This window comes from Halichoeres trimaculatus, unplaced genomic scaffold, assembly GCF_033239565.1.
Source record: "Halichoeres trimaculatus isolate MK-OKI-2021-1 unplaced genomic scaffold, fHalTri1.1 fHalTri1_scaffold_6, whole genome shotgun sequence".
In the NCBI taxonomy this organism is placed as follows: domain Eukaryota; kingdom Metazoa; phylum Chordata; class Actinopteri; order Labriformes; family Labridae; genus Halichoeres; species Halichoeres trimaculatus.
Window position 1 is genome coordinate 1,251,128 of NW_027437184.1, and position 19,095 is coordinate 1,270,222.

At 43.2% G+C, this 19,095-nt stretch overlaps 1 protein-coding gene across 3 annotated transcripts in view; it reads right to left on the reverse strand.

Moving 5' to 3' along the window:
* Window positions 1-2,294: 2,294 nt before the first annotated feature.
* shroom1 (shroom family member 1) overlaps window positions 2,295-19,095 on the reverse strand; it is a 42,860-nt gene continuing 26,059 nt past the window's right edge. For all 3 annotated transcript variants that reach the window (XM_074672385.1, XM_074672387.1, XM_074672386.1), the window contains exons 2-9: window positions 13,064-15,869; window positions 12,796-12,982; window positions 12,661-12,707; window positions 10,485-11,072; window positions 9,827-10,408; window positions 9,607-9,697; window positions 7,024-7,296; window positions 2,295-4,241 (exon numbers count right to left, since the gene is read on the reverse strand). In XM_074672385.1, coding sequence (XP_074528486.1) covers window positions 3,987-4,241; window positions 7,024-7,296; window positions 9,607-9,697; window positions 9,827-10,408; window positions 10,485-11,072; window positions 12,661-12,707; window positions 12,796-12,982; window positions 13,064-15,651 — 4,611 coding nt within the window. In that variant the 5' untranslated portion in view covers window positions 15,652-15,869 and the 3' untranslated portion in view covers window positions 2,295-3,986. The remainder of the gene's footprint in view (window positions 4,242-7,023; window positions 7,297-9,606; window positions 9,698-9,826; window positions 10,409-10,484; window positions 11,073-12,660; window positions 12,708-12,795; window positions 12,983-13,063; window positions 15,870-19,095) is intronic.

Here is a 19,095-nt window from a genome sequence, read left to right on the forward strand (position 1 = left end):
GATTATCAGCAGCAAAGCTCCTCATCACGCAGCTTTGGAGCTGCTGCAGCATCCAGGCCTCTTCCCTCTTCTCCTTTTTTACTGTCTGCAGCGTGCAGCACCAAAACGCTCCATCCCTCCTGCTGTGCTGTAGTGTTGCTGAAACTAATCAGTGTGCAGTCAGAGTCACAGAGGTTTTACATGTAGAGGACTTTGAGTTTGATGTGTTTCTCCTCTCAGAGGAACCTGAACGAACCTTTAGTTTGTAACGTACACTGAGAGCTCTCTGCTGTGTCCCTCTGTCCTCCTGAGGTTTCCTCTGGAAGTTTCTATCTCACAGCCCCATGTTTTCTTTTTGTGTCTTTTAATAAGCGATTGTTTTCTCTGACAAACAAACTAGACAACATTCCTCTGTGAGGCTGAACAAACGTGGGCAGAGATGCGAGAAAGAGACAAGACAAGGAGGAAGAGCGAGCGCTGGGAATAAATCCCTCTGAGAAAACCATTAGGCCTGTTTTTGAGCCAAGACGTTTGGCTGTTTGTTTTTATATTACGTGATCATTTTTGGTTTAACTGGAGCAGAAAGCTGTTAGTTTTCTGAAGCCAGGAAAAAGTATATGTGTCTGTGGAAATCTAGCAGCTCTAAGGTAAAAATATTAACACAATGTATCTCATCTTATCTAAGTGAAGTGTGTAGTTTCCCTCCTTTATTTTATTTTTATTCATTTCATTTTATTTTATTTATTCTATTTTATTATTTTATTTTATTTTATTTATCTTTTTATTTATGTATGTATTATTATTACTTATTTATTTATTTTATTCTTTTTTATTTTATTAATGGGTATTTATTTTTTCATTCAATAATTTATTTATTTATTTATTTATTTATTTATTTATTTATTTATCCATTCATTTTGTGGTGGTGGGGGGGGGGGGGGGTATTTTTATTTTTTGTCTTAAAGGGGTACCATCCTATAATTTCTTAATCAATTACTTGATCATTGTACAGATTTAGTAATAAAACTGATCAGTTAGTAAAATAGTTATCTTTAGACGTGCTGGCAGGTATATTTTCCTGTCTCTATCCTGTTTACAATCACCATAGCAGATCAAGCTAAGCTAAGCTAAACACTGCGTACAAACTTCACCTCTTTGGATAATAAATAATAAAGGAATCATATGAGATTATCCCTTTCACACTGTAGTTAGCATTAGCTAAGCACAAAAGCAGGAGCTATGTACTTTCAAATGTTTCATAATCACAATAATGTACGAGTGCTGACAAGCTAACTCAGTTAGCAGATTATATACATGTTTGTTTAACCGTACCTAAATATTGTTTTTTTTTTTTAAAGGTGATGGTGTTGTCTGAGTTAATTTAGCTAGAGGCTAAGCTAACACCTAGAGTAGAATGGCATTTCTGCTGTTGTCACTCTGTGTTACTGCGCTATATTTTACATTTCTCTTTTTTAAATCATTTTGGGGATTTATACTCATCATAGCTTTGTTTTTTGTTTTTTTGATAATAATAGTAGCTGACTGGACAAATTGTGTTAGCTTGATAAATATCAAGCATGAGTTCAGTTGTCATTAGCATTAGCAGAGCACAAAAGCTTGAAACAGCTAGCAATGCTCTTTCAAGCACTAGAAAATCTTTGTAGTATTGTTTTTTTTTAATCTGTACAAAATGAGTCAAGCCAACAAAAATGACCTAGGTATTGCTTTTTCAAGGTTTAGTGAAAAAGTTCCAGTCGTCTTTTAGCTAGCTGCTAAGCTATCCACTACAGTTGGAGCTCATTGTAGTAATGTCACTATAGTTCTTTTATTTTTTATTTTTATTTTTATCACCAAATATTTATTCCTTTAAACCCACAGAATTTTCTTTTATATTTTATTATTTTCCTTTTATTTTCTGTCTTTATAATGCATGCACTTCGTTTAAAAATTTACCAGACCTAAAAAAGTTTTAAATGTTTAATATTAGATAACTTCATTTCCTGTCTTTTCCCTCAGTCCGTCTGTCTCTTACATGTTTTAAAAGGAGGTAACTTTTCTCAGATGCAGTGTCCTCATGCGCCTGCAGAGGGCAGCAGAGGGCAGAGCCGGCCTCTGAAAGGAACCAACCACTGCAGAAGATACCAGATATTATAACTTAGACTCTGCAGACTTCTGAGAATAAATAAAAACATTATTTTAGAGGAAGTTAACGAACAAAGCCTTAAAGTAAAAACTGTGGGTTTCAAACTGCAGCAGCCTCAGTCTAACTGTAACAACAGGAGCAGAAAACAGGAGTCACTGGGATGAGAGGGACAGCTTAATTTATTCAAAATATTACAAACATCAGGGAATTTACAACTCCAACAACTCCAACAACTCCAACAACTCCAACAACTCCAACAACTCCAACAACTCCAAACAGGCACGGAAACAGACTCTGAAAAGAAAAGGAGATTCCTGCTCGGACTGAAAGGTGAAGATCTGCTCGTGTTAATGATGCACAAACAACGTCACAAACTACACACAGATTCCTTCATACATGAGACAGAAACAGGAAATGACTCAGGAGTTCACAGAGCGTTGGTTAGCGTTGGTTAGCGTTTGTTAGCGCGCTCACACAGCCGGAGCTGGGAGGATTATTTCTCCATGTGCTGCTCCTCGCTGCGAGCTTTCTCTCCTCACTTTCTCCAAAATGTTGGTCTTCTGCATTCCTGGGGAATTCCAGCGAGCGACAGGAAACAGCATGAGAGTCTCTCTAACCTTCAGCCCTGTGCAGCACAAAAGCCAAAACAAACATGTGTTTGTTTAGCAAACTGAAACGGGCCGGACGTAACTCTCCAGAGAAATGCTTCAGGGCTGAAGACGCAGGAAGAAGAGCGTTTACTTTTTAAGTCACTGTGTTTTTATCCGTCCTCATCTTTGTGTTAGTATCATAAAAACAACATTTTGATAAACTTTTTTGTGTGTGTGTGTGTGTGTGTGTGTGTGTGTGTGTGTGTGTGTGTGCACAGCAAACACCAGGAGGAGTTCTGTCATCTTGTTCAACGACTAATCTCTACGCTCACACAGTTAAGACGTTCACGGCTCACACCACTGAAAACAACTCAGATGTTTTAGAAAAATAAACAGGAAGTCAGAATCAACACAAGCATCAAACTCAACACAGAGATGAAGTTTTTAAAAAGTGATATTCAGTAAAAATTAACAGTAAAATGATTGAAGTCGAGCTGTTTCACTAGAGGAAAGGTGTGTGAGAGGAGCGGTGGAGGTAGAGAAGAGAGAACGAGTTAAGACACCTGAAGTGAAGATTGTGGACTCACAAAAAAAAAAGTTTTCAAGTATCACGTGTCTTCCTTGGGAGGAATAATTGTTGCTTACTTATAATCAGCTTTGAGGAGGTTTACTGCGTCCGTGAGGAGCTGTTCCAGCATGAAATCATCAGGACTTAATAACATTAAGCATGAAATAAGCCGCAGAGGAATCTGTGCACATTCCTCCGCGCTGCGGGGCCGAGCTCGTGTGGAGTTTAACGCTGAACGGATGGAGTAAGGCTTCGCTCGACATCATCAAACGATCTGATTCTGAAGAAATGTGCAGTTTATCATCACAAAGTGCTTTTTTCATTCACCCTTTTTGGTTTTTAGTGCCGTCATTTCAACACATCTTTAAAAACAGGACATTTTAATCTACATCTATTGAGCTTTTTTAACCCACACGGCGCCGTACCCAGCCCCTCGCTCCGTCTGAAGCCTCCTCACGGGTCAGACTCAGTCTTAAAGCTTATTGGAGGTTTCCACAGGTGCAGTGGGTGAGGACGCTGAAGTGAGAAGCAGCAGCTAGGCGGCTAACGGCGGCTAACGGCTCTGACTGCAGAAAGGCACAGAAACAGAAACAGTTCATCCTCTGTCTGACGTCAGGAAGTGTCTCGATTGTGAGGAAAGCTAAGTCTGAGCATGCTCAGTAGACAGAAGTGTCTGTATGTCGCTCCGTGCTTGGCTCCGCCCCCCTCACACCTTCAGGCTGCTGGACAGAGCCTCCAGCTGCTCCTCCCCCAGCCGCTGCTTCTCCTCCAGGTCCTTCTGCCGGATCAGCAGCGACGCCTTGGTCTGGACGAAGTGCCGGTAGTCCTGCAGCTGCTCAGCAGACAGCTGGCGCGACAGGAAGGAGGAGACCAGGTTCTCTCTGCGGTCCAGGTTATCCTTCAGATCTTTGGCATCCTCCCTCTGTTTGCACAGCAGGCGATGGCGACTGTCCAGAGATTGCTGAGAGCAGAGACAGAGACAGAGCATGAAGATGTTTTACAGCTAAGAGCAGCTCGTTATCTCCTCTTTTTACCGTCACACTGCAAGAAAAATCACACACATGTTCAGCTGTAATGATGCAAAGTCTCAAACAGGAAGTCTCTGAGTCACATCCATGTTTTAATCCACATGCAACACGTGCAGTGAAGTGACACGGAGCAGGGAAAGTGGTGCCGTCATGTGTTCAGCAGCTGCAGTGTTTCCTTGAGTCAACAGAGGGCAGGGTAGATACAAATGTCATCGAAACTGGGCTGGAGTTTCGGTGAGTCAGTGTAAATACCAGCGCTGCTGATAACAGCAGGAAAACAAACGAGCCTCTAACGAGCCCTGAGCAGGCAGCACGTTCAGCCGCAGACGGAGAAACGAACAAGGAGCTCTTTCAGGGATCAACCAATGCATCCATGCAGACGTAAAGTGATGATGCAGAATGAAAAACAGAGAAAACTAAGCACTGAGGAGTGAAGCTGTTTCAAACTTTTCACTGTTTCAAACTTTTGTCTCTGCACTAATCCTGAAACGTCTGAAAAATCATTTGTCCCAGACTGAGATAAGCCCTGAACGGCGATTAAACACAGATAGAGCGGAGCACATTTCTTGAATACCACAGGCTGAGAAACCTTGACTCCATCAGAGTCGCCCTTCAACTCTTCCCGTGTGGCGTGTTTGTTGTTCCAGAGCAAACACGAGGCGAGCACGGCTGAGGGCATGGGAGCAGGCGTCCCTCGCTGCCAGAGGCTCTGACTGAGCCGCCGTGAATCACTCCACCTCAGGGAGGAAGCTGATATCATGATGATCCCCTCGCCTGGAGCTCTGGGACTCCACAGTTTGCTCTGACACGTGTGTGTGTGTGAGTGTGTGTCTGCATGTAAACAGGAGCTAAAGATAAGCTGAATAATAAAAACATCTCTTGATTAATCGACTCTGAAATGATTTTTAAATGTTTGTCCCTCTGGCTGCAGAAAACCTGGAGCTCAGACGGTGACTGAACTCAGTGAGAGTTTCCATAACGATCCCTGCAGGCGGCTTTTTGGAGCAACAGATAATTACGCAACTTAAAAAATAAAAACAAACTGTAATGGAGCAGTCATTCATGCTCTCCTTCAAAAAAAGATGAACGTCTGAGGCATTTTTGGAGGACGAGAGGATTAAAAGTCAGTGAAAACTTTTTGGGAAAAGTGTTTTGGGATTTTTATGCCTTTACTCAAAGGAATGACAACAGAACATGGATGTTTTTTTAATTTACTATTATTTTTCAAATATTTAATATTATTCTATTCATAACTTAATTTATCTTCATTTCAATATCCATTTTTATATTTTTCTATTTTAATTATGTTCTTCTTCTTAATAATAATAAAAATAATAAAAATAATAATCATAATAATAATTCTTGATAAAAGTAATAATAATTTTAATTTTATTGATATTAATACAAATAATAATTTTAAATATAAATATTACTACTAATAATAATGATAATAATAATAAAGGGTTTTTTTAGTTTTTTTGGCTCCATTTCATTTTTTTAGCTGATCACTTATTTATTTATTTATTTTTAAATGTCATTTTTATTTAACTCATGTATTCATGTGTATGCCTCGGTATGCATGGATATAAAAATGTATGTGTATATTTATTATTATCTTGATGATGGTTATTGCGCTTCTATTTCCTTTCATTTTACTTTTTTTGTGTAATTATTTATTTTTTATTAACTTACTTATTACTTACTTACTTACTTACTTATACAACAGAACATGGCTGTTTTTATTTATTTATTTTTTTTTCAAATATTTAATCTAATTCTATTTGTAAATCAATTTATCTTCATTTTAATATCCATTTTATTATAATTTTTATTTGTATACTTGTTCTTAATAATAATAATAATAATAATAATAATAATAATAATAATAATAATAATAATAATAATAATAATAATTATTATTATTATTATAATAAAAATAATAAGAATAAGAATAATAACAAAGCAATAATAATAATAATAATAATAATAATAATAATAATAATAATAATAATAATAATAATAATAATAAAATTATCATTATTATCATTATTATGCACATATTGAAACATAAGAAAACATTTTGCTGTTTTAGAGAAAAAAATAAATGAAAAGAGTGTAGGAAAAAAAGAACTCACTTTAAAAGACTTGCTTTTTTGTAGTATTATTTCTAACTGTATTTTATGGATTTTATTTGATTTTATTAAAATTTGTATTTTCTTTTTTATTTAACTAATTTGTTCCAAATCCTCTCTGATCCTCTTTTCTCTCCCTATTTTTTTATTCCTTTATTTATTCTCTCACCTATCTATCCATTTGTGTATTTATTTTTAAATATCTTATGGCTCCACGTATTTTTAACTCTTCATATTTACACTTTGACTTCCTGATGTCTACATTATTAAACATTTACTGGTTTGATCATGTTTAATCTCTTTCTGTTAAATGTTTTTCTTGTTGTTTCCTGATTCTCAGCCATGTTTTTATTTGTCAAAGCATCTTGTCAACATTTGAAGATTCTAAATAAAGAAAGAAATAAGAAACGTAAAAAATATCCAAATTTCAATAACTGGTCAATAATGTGACAAGTGCAAAAGTGCTGAGGCCAAAAAGCTACTAACTTTTACATTTCTGGTTTTATTATTTTTTAAATTATGTTTCAGGTGGTTGTTTCACATCAGGGGCTAACGAGTCTGGATCCACAGGTTTCCTCCTCACCTTCTCCTCGGCGTCCGTGTGCTGGTCCACGGTGCTCAGGGCGTTCTGCACCCTGGCCAGCCGGGCCGAGAGGCACAGCAGCAGGTTGACCACCCTCTCCAGGTCTCCTATGAACAGCGTATACCGCTCCAGCTCCATGGGCAGGCAGCGCTCACGGACCAGGACCTCCAGGGTCTCACCGTGGGCGGCGTTCTCCTGAATCTCAGTCTGGAGGGCGCCGCGCATCTCCTCCAGCGACTGCAGCCGGTGCTGGATCTGGGACACCAGCAGACCCTGCAGAGTGGAGCACAGAGGATGGACTGTCAGTGATCTGATCTGTCATAAAACAGGTCTGCTGTATCAGAGCTGACAGTACCCAGGAGGAGGGGAGGCTGATTCAGAGCCAAACGTTTACAGAGCGATAAGAGTCAGACAGTACATCATGAGATAAGAGACTGAAAAACGTCCACTTCAGACCAACATGATGGGATCAACGAGACGTCACCGCAGCTCTTAAAAAAGAGGCTCAAAGTCTGAAGCCGTGTTTGTTCAGCTGGTACACGGGACTTCCTGTCTTTCTTAGAGCACATGCAGAAAAACTGAGACTGTTTCAGACACACGTGGTCTCATTTCTGACAAAGACAAACATCTCTGGACTCATTCTGCTGCTACATGCTAAGTCTTAATTAGCTTAGCTGAAAGAGTCTGAAACATCGTCAGTGTGTAGGGATAGTGTATGATTAGAGCTAACGATGCTAATGGAAGCTAGCGGTTTAACCTCACCTTCAGGGATGGACTTTAACTTGTGGTCACTGAGGATGGTGGTTTCTCAGAGTTACTAGCCACTCAGCTTTTTCACTAGCCACAAATTTGATGTTTTTTATTTATTTTTAATAAGACTTAAGCTGATTATGACATCCTTATTTTTTATTTTAATTTCTCTCTGCTGCTCTGCCTAGCAACAGGAGTTTGAGTCTACCAATCACATTTGTATTTGTATACATTTTGCTTTTGTATACACGTTCTTACAAAAAACAAAAAACAGAATTGTAATTACATCAAATTTTGTTCAATAAAAAAACATATCTGAAAAAAATAAATAAATAAAGCTGACTATGACATGCTAATGTTTCTCTGAACTAGATGTAAAACCTTTTTAAATAACAATGACCCCTGTGCACACTAAAAACAAGACTACATCGATGTTTAAAGTCACAGGTCATTATCAGGAGTTCAGCTCTGATCAGGTTGTTCTTATTTTATATGAAATCTATGAAAACAAAGTCGTAAAAGGAACAGTTTATTGAGGCATGTTATAAAAGTGGTGAAGGGATAAAGAAGATTAATTAAAAATATAAAAAACTAAACTGAAAAAAAAAAAGTGATAATTTCTAACAGTAATTTTTCCATAATAAAGTAAATTCCAAATTTTCTGGATGCGTCAGGAAGAGAAAAAAAAATGTCACGCTGGACTATCACTCCCATTTATTCATTAGAATTTGGTTTGTTTACAGTATTTCCAGAGAGAAATATTTACATATAACTCAAAAAAAGTAATTGTATAATAGGAGATTTAAATATTTTTCCTACAGCTCCTCATTTCTGAGAGCACAGTTAAGTTTCGGTTTCTTTTCTCTTTGACAGCCTCTCCTCTCCACTGCTCTATGATGAGCTGAAATGAGCTCCTTTGGATAAACGTCCTCACTTTTAAAAATTTAAAGGAGTTTTGGGGCTCAGATGGCATCAAAACATAAACATTATTTCAAGACACTCTCCCAAAACAAAGTGGTCTAGGTCTGGCTCAGGAGTGGCCAACATGCGGCTCTTTGCCTTTCAGCGTGCGGCCCTTCGATCCATTCATAAAAATATATATAGTTAAGAGTAATGATGTGCTGATCAATCTAAATCATCGATACACTGATGCCAATGTTGGGTTCATTGTTGATCAATGTCTGGGTGTACAGATTGATACTTAAGTTTCAGTTTCTCTTCTCTGGTACAAATTTAATCACACTAACAAACACAATAAATCTCCCTTTGAAAGTTGGAAATGTGTTGATTTTCATTTTATGTCATTTCGTTGATGTGTGAGAGGAAGTGTGTTTGTAAGACCCCTTAGGCAGGTGGCTAAGGTTTCGATCCAGCCTGTTTCCTCCACTATCTACTACCCTCCTCTATCCAATCAAAGGCACAAAAAGCCTCAAAAACAACCTAAAACAAAAATATTCTTTACAGGAGTCTTGACTCTAGGTCGCGATTCAAATCCTGAAAAACACAAGCGAACTCTTGTTTCTCTAAATCAGGTTATCAGGCGCTAAACACCAGGAGCTGTCGGGCTGTCTGTCAGCAGTGACATCAGCAAAAGGCTTCACCAATGGACCAATGAGCAAACAGTGTGTGCAGGCAGTGCTCATGGGAGTTGTAGTGTGATAGTCTCACTGGTTTAGTTTTTCAGACGCCGTTTCAGCTTCGCTCACTTTCTGATTTTCCAAGCCGAAGCTAAACTCCCTGAACACTTCCCCTCAGATTAATGTGACATGATGTGTGATCAGTCTCCTCGTTAAGGAGTTGTCGACATAACGAGGTGTTTAAATCAACGGTTACCTTCTTCTCTGTGATGTCAGCTCTGCTCTGAGAGGTCGGGGCGTGAGCAGCAGGACACGGAGACGCTGCAGTCTCTTCAACTTTTTCCACGCTAAAAACAGAGACAGGTGTTCAGGTGAAGTTTGCAGACGCTGTCAATGAGACCCGTGTTATATTTAACATGTATTCACTCTGAGAAAGTGTTAGCTACACGCTCTGCACGCTCTGCACGCTCTTTTACCTCTCAGCTGCTCCTCTCTGCTCCTGCTTCTTCTTGTAGTGCTCCTCCATCAGCAGCGTGTCCTCTGACAGCAGCTGCTCCATCAGCATCAGCGCCGTCTTACGATTGGCCAGCGGGTAGAGCACCCTGGCCAATGACTGATCAGCCGCCACCACAGCTTCCACAAGCTCCTCCCACTTGGGTTTCTCCACAGGCCTCTCCGCGCCTCCCTCTGGCGTCCCCCTCTCCTCCATCTCCTGCTTCTCCTCCGGCTGCTCGTCCTCGGTTTCTGGAAGCTTCTCCACCTCCACCTGGCTGGTGTCGGTGTCAGAGATGGAGGTGGATGGAGACGCGGTCTTGCTTGTCGGGGTTTGAGGGGCCAAGCCTGAGGGCTCGTCCTCGAAGACGCTGTCGGTCAGCGTGGCGGTCTGGGCGTCCTCTGTGAGGTCCTCGTCTGGGGGGACGACCCACAGCGAAGGGTCCGTGGTGACGCCACAGCTCAGAGACACTTCCTGGTTGGGATCAGCTGGTGGAGCCTCGGCGCTGGGCTCGTCCACCGACTGCTCCCGCTCCGACCCGGGTGGAGGCGGGGAGTTTCTGACTCTGCAGGAAGTTAAAGCAAGGTTAGCACAGGGCGCCGGGCGGAGGCGTGCTCCTCTCTGATGGGGTCTAGTCTTACCTGGAGCTGGGCCTGCTCTCAAAAGGAGGCTTTGTCTGCGTGGGGCTGGACTCCCCCTCGCTGGTCTCTGGACCTCTGGGGGAAGGGGGGTGGGATGTAGTCTCACTGGGCGGCCTGCTGGTTCTGAACTCATCCGCGACAGGACCGTGAGAACCTGGAGATCCAGAGTGAACCCTGGCCCTGGAGGAGGACCGTGAGGCCGGGGAGGTGGATCGACTCGAGTTCCTTGTCCCTGCTGAGGCGTCCTGCTCTGGATCCGAGTGCTGCTTCATCAGAGACCTCCTCTGCGTTTGGTTTTGAGCCTGTCCCTGAGTTCTCCTCTGACCCACGGCGTCCCTCGCCATGTACGGTTTCCCCTCAGCGTCTCTGGCTTCAGCGAGGAACGAGACGCTCCTCTTGTCTCTGTCCAGTCCTGGTCCTGATGAGAGTCTGGACATGTGATCCAGCTGCTCTGAGCTTTTGCTCAGAGCTGACAGTCTGGTTAACTTCGACGCCCCGAGCTCCTCCATGGACTTCCCCCTTTGAGCGACCACACGGACACGCTGCTGGGACGGCTTCAGGGACTCCTCCACGTCGCTCTTCTGGGGACTGACAGAGACATTCAGCAGTTAGAGACCAGATCCAGGAAGACTGACTCTTAGTCCTACACTCTCTCTCTCTGGAGCCTCAGAAATAAAGAATAGTTATTTTTCTTCCAGAGGGTATTGATGATTAAAGACACTGACACTAAATAAAATCCTGTGTTAACATTTAGTTGAACTAAATCTTCATCCCATCTGTCAATAAAGCCTGCCACCGCTCTACTTCACCTCCTACAACATCAACAGCCCACCAACTTTCCATGCACCTGTGGCTAACCTCAAGTTTTACAGCCCTGGGAAGATAACTACATCTACAAAAAGACTCATCTGGAAGAAAATACTGATTTTAATTCTGTGAGGATGGATTCATTTAACTGACAACGTGTCAGATTAATAAACATGATTGATATGTAGAAAGACATTAGCAAACAACAAAAAATGATGATTTAAGTGATATTGTTATTATATATTATCAAATTCAAAGATAAGGTTAAAAAAATTTTAAATATTTGCAATTTTGGAAACCTTTATTATGTTTGCAAATTTTCGAAACTTTATTTATTTTTTACTTTTTTTGCATTTTTTGGGAGAAATTCATTTATCTGTAATTTTTTCAATATTTTTGGGGAAATTTAAAAATTGTTTATTTTTTTCCATTTCTTAAATTTTGTTTTTAAATTCTTTTGTGAATATAGTAATTATTTTTTTTACTTTTTTTTTTTTTATAATTTCTTGAATCTTTTTATTTTCCAAATTTTTTTAATTTCAAAACTATGCAATTTTTTTAAACATCAAAACAATCTTTTTTTTGTTTTTTAAACATGCAAATTTATTAAACGTCTTCTTTTTTTTTTTTTTTACTTTTTTGCATTTTTGGGGGGGAAATTCATTTATCTGTCATTTTTGCATTTTTTGACATTTAAGAAAATTTTGAAATTTCAAAATTGATTATTTTTTTCCGTTTCTTAATTTTTATTTTTGATACTTCTGTAAATTTAATAATTTTTTTATTTTTTATTTTTTATTTCTAATTTTTTAAACTTCTTGAAATTTAGAATATACATATATATATTTTACCAATTTTGTTTTAAATTTTAAAACTATGCAATATTTTTATACATCAAAACAATCTTTTTTTTATTTTTTAAATATCACAAGTTTTTCAAACATGCAAATTTGTTAAATTTCATTTTTTAATAATTTTTCTGTGAATTTATTTAAAAGTAAAAATTAGAAATGACACATCATATTTTACAAATTCTAAAAACCTTTTGGTTTGATAAGTTTTCACTGAAATCTAAGCATGTATAAAATTGTATAAACTTTATTGTCTTTATTGTGAAGATAAAGTAGATTTTGTGGCTCCTGAGTGACTTTAATCCAGGTATCTGAGGCTAAACGGCTCCTGTCACAGTTAAAGTTTCAGACCTGTGGACTGGAGGAATGCTGCTTTGCTGAAGCAGGCGGTTGTTGACTTCTCAGCGCCACAATAACTCACGTGGAGATTAATGTTTTTTGCCACATCTTTGACCTAATACTCCACTGACCTAAAACCAACAAAAATGTCCCAATTTTTCCACGGTGCTGGTACATACCTCCAGGTTTCCATGGCGTCAGCTGGGACTGCGTCTCTCTCCAGGGCCTGCAGGGTGAGAAGGAGGAAACACGTAAATCACTCCTGTGTTTGTACTCGGCCTCGATCCTACAGGTGACTGTTCATGGTTTCTGACCTGGAAGGCGTGTGGTGTGGATTTGGATCTGTTCCTGATGAAACTGGGCTCCTCGGGCTGGTCCAGGAGACTCTCCACTGAGGCAGACTTCACCTGAGATGGACCGTGACTTTCCCTCCACCGGTGCTGACCCGACTGGCCGAGGTACTGGCCTGAGCAGGACTGAGCTGAGAAGAACTGGGCGTACCTGAGGATAAAAGGTGAGAAGGTGTGATGTGAAGCCTCCATCAGTTAAAGCGTCATCAGTGCTGCTCTGTCTGCGTCCTACCTGATGGAGCTGGTGGAGGAGTCCAGGATCCGTCCTGCTGAGTGCGGTCTGTGCAGCTTCTTCTTGCTGTTCTTGCTCTCCTGGTTTCCTGATAGAGGTCTGGGACCCCAGTCGAACGGTTTCTCCCCCAGGGAGTGCCTCTGCCTGGATGGAGGGGGGACCTGAGGCGCTGGCTGCTGCGGTTCAGCCACCTTCTGCCCCGTCTTGCGCTCCATGTACTCCACCAGGGCTTTGTGCTGCAGGTGTTTGAGGTTGGTCTTTGACGTGCTGGACGCAGAGAGCGCTCGCCCCCTGGTCTCAAAGATCCTCCTGCGTGCAGCGACCAGGCCCTGCTCCCCCTGGTGCCCGCGCTCCTCTTCCTCGCACTCGGCCGTGAAGAGGCTCTCGCTCTCGTTGCCGAATGAGCGGCAGGCAGCGTGGAGAGGGGCGCTGCCGAGCTGGTGGAGCTTCTCTGGTTCGGAGTAGCACGTCTTCTTCTGCTCGGGAGTCAGACGCTTCCTGCCTCCGATCCGCGCCACCTGAGGCTGGGCCACGTTCACGGGTTTCCCGTTTTCCTTCTCAGTTTCATTAAAAACCTCCTTCGCCTCCTCCCTGACCTCCTCCTTAAGGCTCCCCCGCTCCGTCTCCTCGGAGGTCAGAGACGGGGTGATGGTTTCTGTGGAGGTCTCAGAGTCCTGAGAGGAGGAGAACGTGTGGATCACCGTGGGCCTGGGCTCAGGTTTTTGCCTCATGCGGTGGGGCCATGAGAGCTGCAGGTCTCTCCGTTTGAAGGAGGTCTCCCTCAGGACCTTGGACTGCGCGTCCTTCAGCTTCTCCTTGTAGTACTTCCTGAAGGAGTCGTCCAGCGTGTTACAGGCCACCGACACCATGTCGTCCCCTTCCTTTGAGCTCGGCCTCTCGTTGTCGGTGTCTCCGTGGGTTACCTCTTTTCCTTTTGTGCTGTACTCTGCTCTCTTGGGCTGCAGCGCCGCCCTGCTGGCTCCGGTGAGGTGGTACAGCAGTGGAGTTGTTTCTTTGTTAATCCTCTCGCTGGCGACGTCTGCCAGCGGCTGGCGTTTCCCTCTCTTCGCCGGCTCCTCCCTCTTGGCGTTGTTGCTCTGTTCGTTGCTGATGACGCAGGAAACCTCCTTCGTTTTCGTCGCTGAGAGCGGCGAGCAGTTTCTCTCGGGTCCACAGTAGAATATGGGGTTGTTAGCCGTGTGGCGTCCAATGTCTCGGCTCTGCACCACATCGATCTCCTCCAAAGCATCGAAGCTTCGCGATGACCTCACTGAGCTGAGGGACGACCTGCGGTTCTCCTGGTCCTGGCTCCTGAAGACCTGCTCCTTCTCCTGGGGCGTGGACAGGAAGACCTCTTTGTCGTCTGACATCACGCCGCTGGAGGAGCGGGAGCTCTGGTGGAGAGGTGGAAACAGGCTGTCCATCGTGCTGTGGCTCCTCTCCTTCTCTCGGAGGCGGTGCGTCTCCACAGCCGAGCTCTCGCTCCCACTCTCGGAGCCGCACACCGACGCAGAGAGCGTCCTCATCCCGGACTCGGACGGCCTGCACACGCCCGTGACGAAGTAGAACTGACCTTTGTGCTGGATGCTGCTGTTGATGACGCTCTGCCCGGCGCTCCAGGGGCTGGCGGCTCGGGCCGGCTCTGGGTTGATCCAGTCGTCAGCGGAGTGCGCTCGTTTGCGCTGGCTCTGAAAGCGTCCGCCGGGCTTGTTCTGGAGGTTTCCGTTGCACCTGGTGCTGCCTGAGGGCGGCGGGGGACTCAGCGGGTCCGGCTGGCTCGTGGCTTTGGGAGGCGATCGGCTTAAGATGTTTGTTGACTTCAGCTGCTCAGGAGCAGATTTGTTGTCCGTGATGAAAAGGTATTCTGGGTTAAACTGCTGGGTGACCCGGGTCGGGTCATGAGGCTGGAGGTGGGGGCGGTAGACCGGCAGCTGCTGCTGGGAGCCTCTCCAGACCGAGAAGACCGGCTCAGAGGGGAGGGCTGGGTTTCCTGGATCTGGGTTAGCCGGCTCAAGTCTTTGGGGATATCGGTTGTTGGATCTGGGCTGTTGGAGCTCAGCGTCTTTCGGAGGGACCCGGATGTTCTCCAGGTTCTTAGTGGCGATGAAACTGTCCAGGCGAGCCGGGACCGGAGGAGGACGAGTGAGGGGCAGGTCTTTCTTGGTCTGGACTTTGTTGTTGGTGGTGAAACCGTTGCTGCCGTTCTGGTTGTGGTGGTTGACGTTGTTGTTGTTGCGATACTGCTGAGAGATGGCCTCGACGGAGCGGTACAGCTGGTCCATGGCCTTGGAGTCGGACTGCAGAACCTGGGCGGGGTTGTAAATGGACCTCACATACTTGAGGTCAGCGTAGTGGCTGAAGTGGCTGGACTGGAGGTCTTCAGGGAGGAAGGGGGAGGGGTAGTCCGGGGCATTGGATCCTCCAGAGAAGGAGCTGTAGGCGGAGTCTCCTTTCCCGTGCTGGTGATGTGCGAGCTGGTCGGCGATGCTGCTGCTGGACTTGGCGGGGGACAGCCGGCTGACTGGCAGGCTCAGAGGATGCAGGTCCACGTTGCTCATTCTCTCAAAGTGGAAGTTGTAGGAATCCATGGAGGAGCGGGGCGGACGGCAGGAAGGGGAGGGCCGAGTCTGGAAACGCGTGGTCCGTGTCTGTGCGCTGATGCATGTGTCGTCCTCAGGATGAAAACGCGGAAATCACCACAGACACGTCTGCAGCGGTTCGCCCGTCACGCTGGATGATAATTAGGTCATTTTCCCGCCTTTCCTCTGTTTGTTTAAAGCCTCAGAAATGCTCGGCTCAGCAGCTCCTGGGGGAGGAAGAAGAAACACAGAGCGCTCGTTATCAGGACTGAAATGAGTGATTGGACAGAAACTCAGCGCCTGTAACAGCATGACAGCATAAACACACATGTTTGTATTATTATCTCAACTTAGCGTGTCCACATGACAGACAGCACGCACCGCTGCCCATCAGACGCAAACACTTTACAGAGAAATCTTTACTTTCTGCTCAAACTTCACTGATATCCCAAACACTGTGGAAAAACTCTGCCTGGCATTTCTGGGTCAAATTCCTCTTGTGAGAAATGTTTCACCATCTGCAGGAAGCTGCTCAGACAAATCGTACACCACTCAACCTAAAAATGATAATTCCTCTTCACAGATGAGTGGGGGAGCTGAAAACCTTTCACTTTGGCTCAGAGAGGTTTTGAAAGCTGTTCCCTGAAGCTCAGACGCTCACAGATCGTCTGTTTGGGACATAAAGTCAGATTAGTTTAACGTTCAGAGCTGCTGGGTGGACTCAGGGGTGAAGAGCTCAGCCTGATGCTCAGAGGCTCAGCTCCTCATTCAGCAGCTGCTGGTTTGACTTTCTGTATGCCCCCCTAACCTCTGCTCCCTATGTTTCTGTTTCTCCTCAGCTCTCCTCTCACTAAAGGCAAAAACACAAGAAGAAGAAACTCTCAAGAACAAAACAAAGTTCAACAAGTTTTCTGTTTTTCCTCATTAAAATGTAAAGGCTGAAACCAAAACAATTTGAGGTTAGAAAAATTAGCTTAACCCGTGTTTGAGCCTGTAGCCTGTGTTTTAGCCTTGGTTTGGCCTTTAGCTTGTGTTTAGGCCTTAGCTTGTAGTTGAGCCTTTAGCTTATGTTTTAGCAGGTATTTCCTGGTTTACCTTAGCTTAAGTTTTAACCTCCAGCTCTTGTTTAGGTCTTTAGCTCATGTTATGTCCCTTTAGCCTGTGTTTTAGCCTTTAGCCAATGTTGGAGACTTTAGTGTGTGTTAAAGCCTTTAGCTCATATTTTAGCCTTTAGCCAATGTTGGAGACTTAAGCTTGTGATTTAGCCTTAAGTTAATGTTTAAGCCTTTCGCACATGTTGGAGCCTTTAGCTCATATTTTAGTGTTTAGCACATGTTTGAGCCTTTAGCGTGTAATCTAGCCTTTAGCTCACGTTTCAGCCTTTAGCCTGTGTTAAAGCCTTTAGCTCATATTTTAGCCTTTAGCACATGTAGGAGCCTTTAGCGTGTGATTTAGCCTCTAGCTTGTGTTTTAGCCTTTAGCACATGTTTGGGCCTTTAGCGTGTGATTTAGCCTCTAGCTCATGTAGGAGCCTTTAGCATGTGATTTAGCCTCTAGCTTGTGTTTTAGCCTTTAGCACATGTTTGGGCCTTTAGCGTGTGATTTAGCCTCTAGCTCATGTTGGAGCCTTTAGCCAGTGTTTCGACCTTTAGCCTGTGTTTCAGCCTTTAGCTTACATTTTAGCCTTTAGCACATGTTGGAGCCTTTAGCATGTGATTTAGCCTCTAACTCATGTTGGAGCCTTTGGCCAGTGTTTAAACCTTTAGCTTGTGTTTCAGCCTTTAGCCTGTTTAGCTTATATTTTAGCCTCTAGCTCATGTTCAGGCCTTTAGCCAGTGTTTCGACCTTTAGCCTGTGTTAAAGCCTTTAGCTCATATTTTAGCCTTTAGCATATGTTGGAGCCTTTAGCGTGTGATTTAGCCTCTAGCTCATGTTGGAGCATTTAGCATGTGTTTCAACCTTTAGCCTGTGTTTCAGCCTTTAGCTTGTTTTAAGAAATTAGCTTATGTTTTAGCCTTTAGCCTTTGTTAGAGCCTTTAGTGTGTGATTTAGCCTTTAGCTAATGTTATAGCAGTTATTTCCCAGTTTAGCCTTTAGCTTTAGTTATAGCAGTTATTTCCTAGTTTAGCCTTTAGCTTTAGTTATAGCAGTTATCTCCTAGTTTAGCCTTTAGCTTTAGTTAAAACAGTTATTTCCTGGTTTAGCCTTTAGCTTACGTCTTAACCTTTAGCTCTTGTTTTTGCCTTAGCCAATATTTCAGCCTCTAGCCTCTGTTGCTGCCTTTAGCTCTTGTGTTTAGCTTTTGCTTGTTATTAATGTTTAGCCTATATTTCAGCCCTTATTTTTGCCTGTAGCTTGTATCTTAGCCTTTGGCTCATACTTTGGTATTCAGCTTGTCTTTTAGCCTTTAGCTTCTTTTTTAGCATTTAGCTTGTGTTTTAGCCTTTATCATGTTTTTTTTTAGCAATTAATTCATGTTTTAGCCTCAAGTTCATGTTGTTGCCTTTTGCTCATGTTTTAGCCTTTAGCTTGTGCTCTATCCCTCTCCTGTTTCTCTTTCTTCTCTTCTGTCCTTTCTCTGTCTGACAGTTAGGCTCCAGTGTCCACCATCACTACAAAATTAATCACAGAAATCATTTTCAGCAGAGGAAAACACAGATCTCTCTTCTCTCTGCTAAACTTTATCAGCTGGTGTGGTGTCGTCATAGAGACTTAGATATGACAGAGACTTTTTTAAGATCCCTCAGAAACTCCTCACAGGGACTTTAATAACTTATGGTTACACTTTGAGCCACAAACACAGCAGACTGGTGTCGATAATTAGTTTCTTGCAAAGGAAAGTGACATCACAACGTCTTATACTAAAGATTCATGGGTAACAGCACAATGAAAAGAAGCTTCAAAGTAAAACGTAACGAGATGCTGGGAGTCAGTCTGCATCAGCACGGCCCTTAATCAGAGGGTTTCTGTGCACGTTGCAGCACACGTATCAAAAAATGTCAGGAATTCCATATGAAACAGGGAAATCTGGGGATTAGTCATGTGAACGATGTATAAGGCCTCGCTGTACAGCGCCGTGATCCCTGCTGCCTCAGCCCCAATACTCAGAGGATATTAAGGATCTGTTTCACCATGGAGGGACTCTGCCTGATATATCATCCTCACGTTGGAGAAATGTGATGAATCTTTACATGATCAGCCTCAGTCTGTGCTCGGCGTCTTCGCCCTCCTGTCATCATCAGAGACCGGCCCCTGCAGGTTAATGATGGTTTTGGTTTTACTGCGGACTCTAATGACAGAGTGAAGCAGGCTGATCTTATGACCTGCATACCTGAGCGTGAATTTATCATCAAGCCCGAGCTGCATACCTGCCGTGCACACACGCACGTACCGGTTAATGATGCTGTTTAATAATGAGAATCCAACCAGTTCATCCACTCTGACACTGGAAAG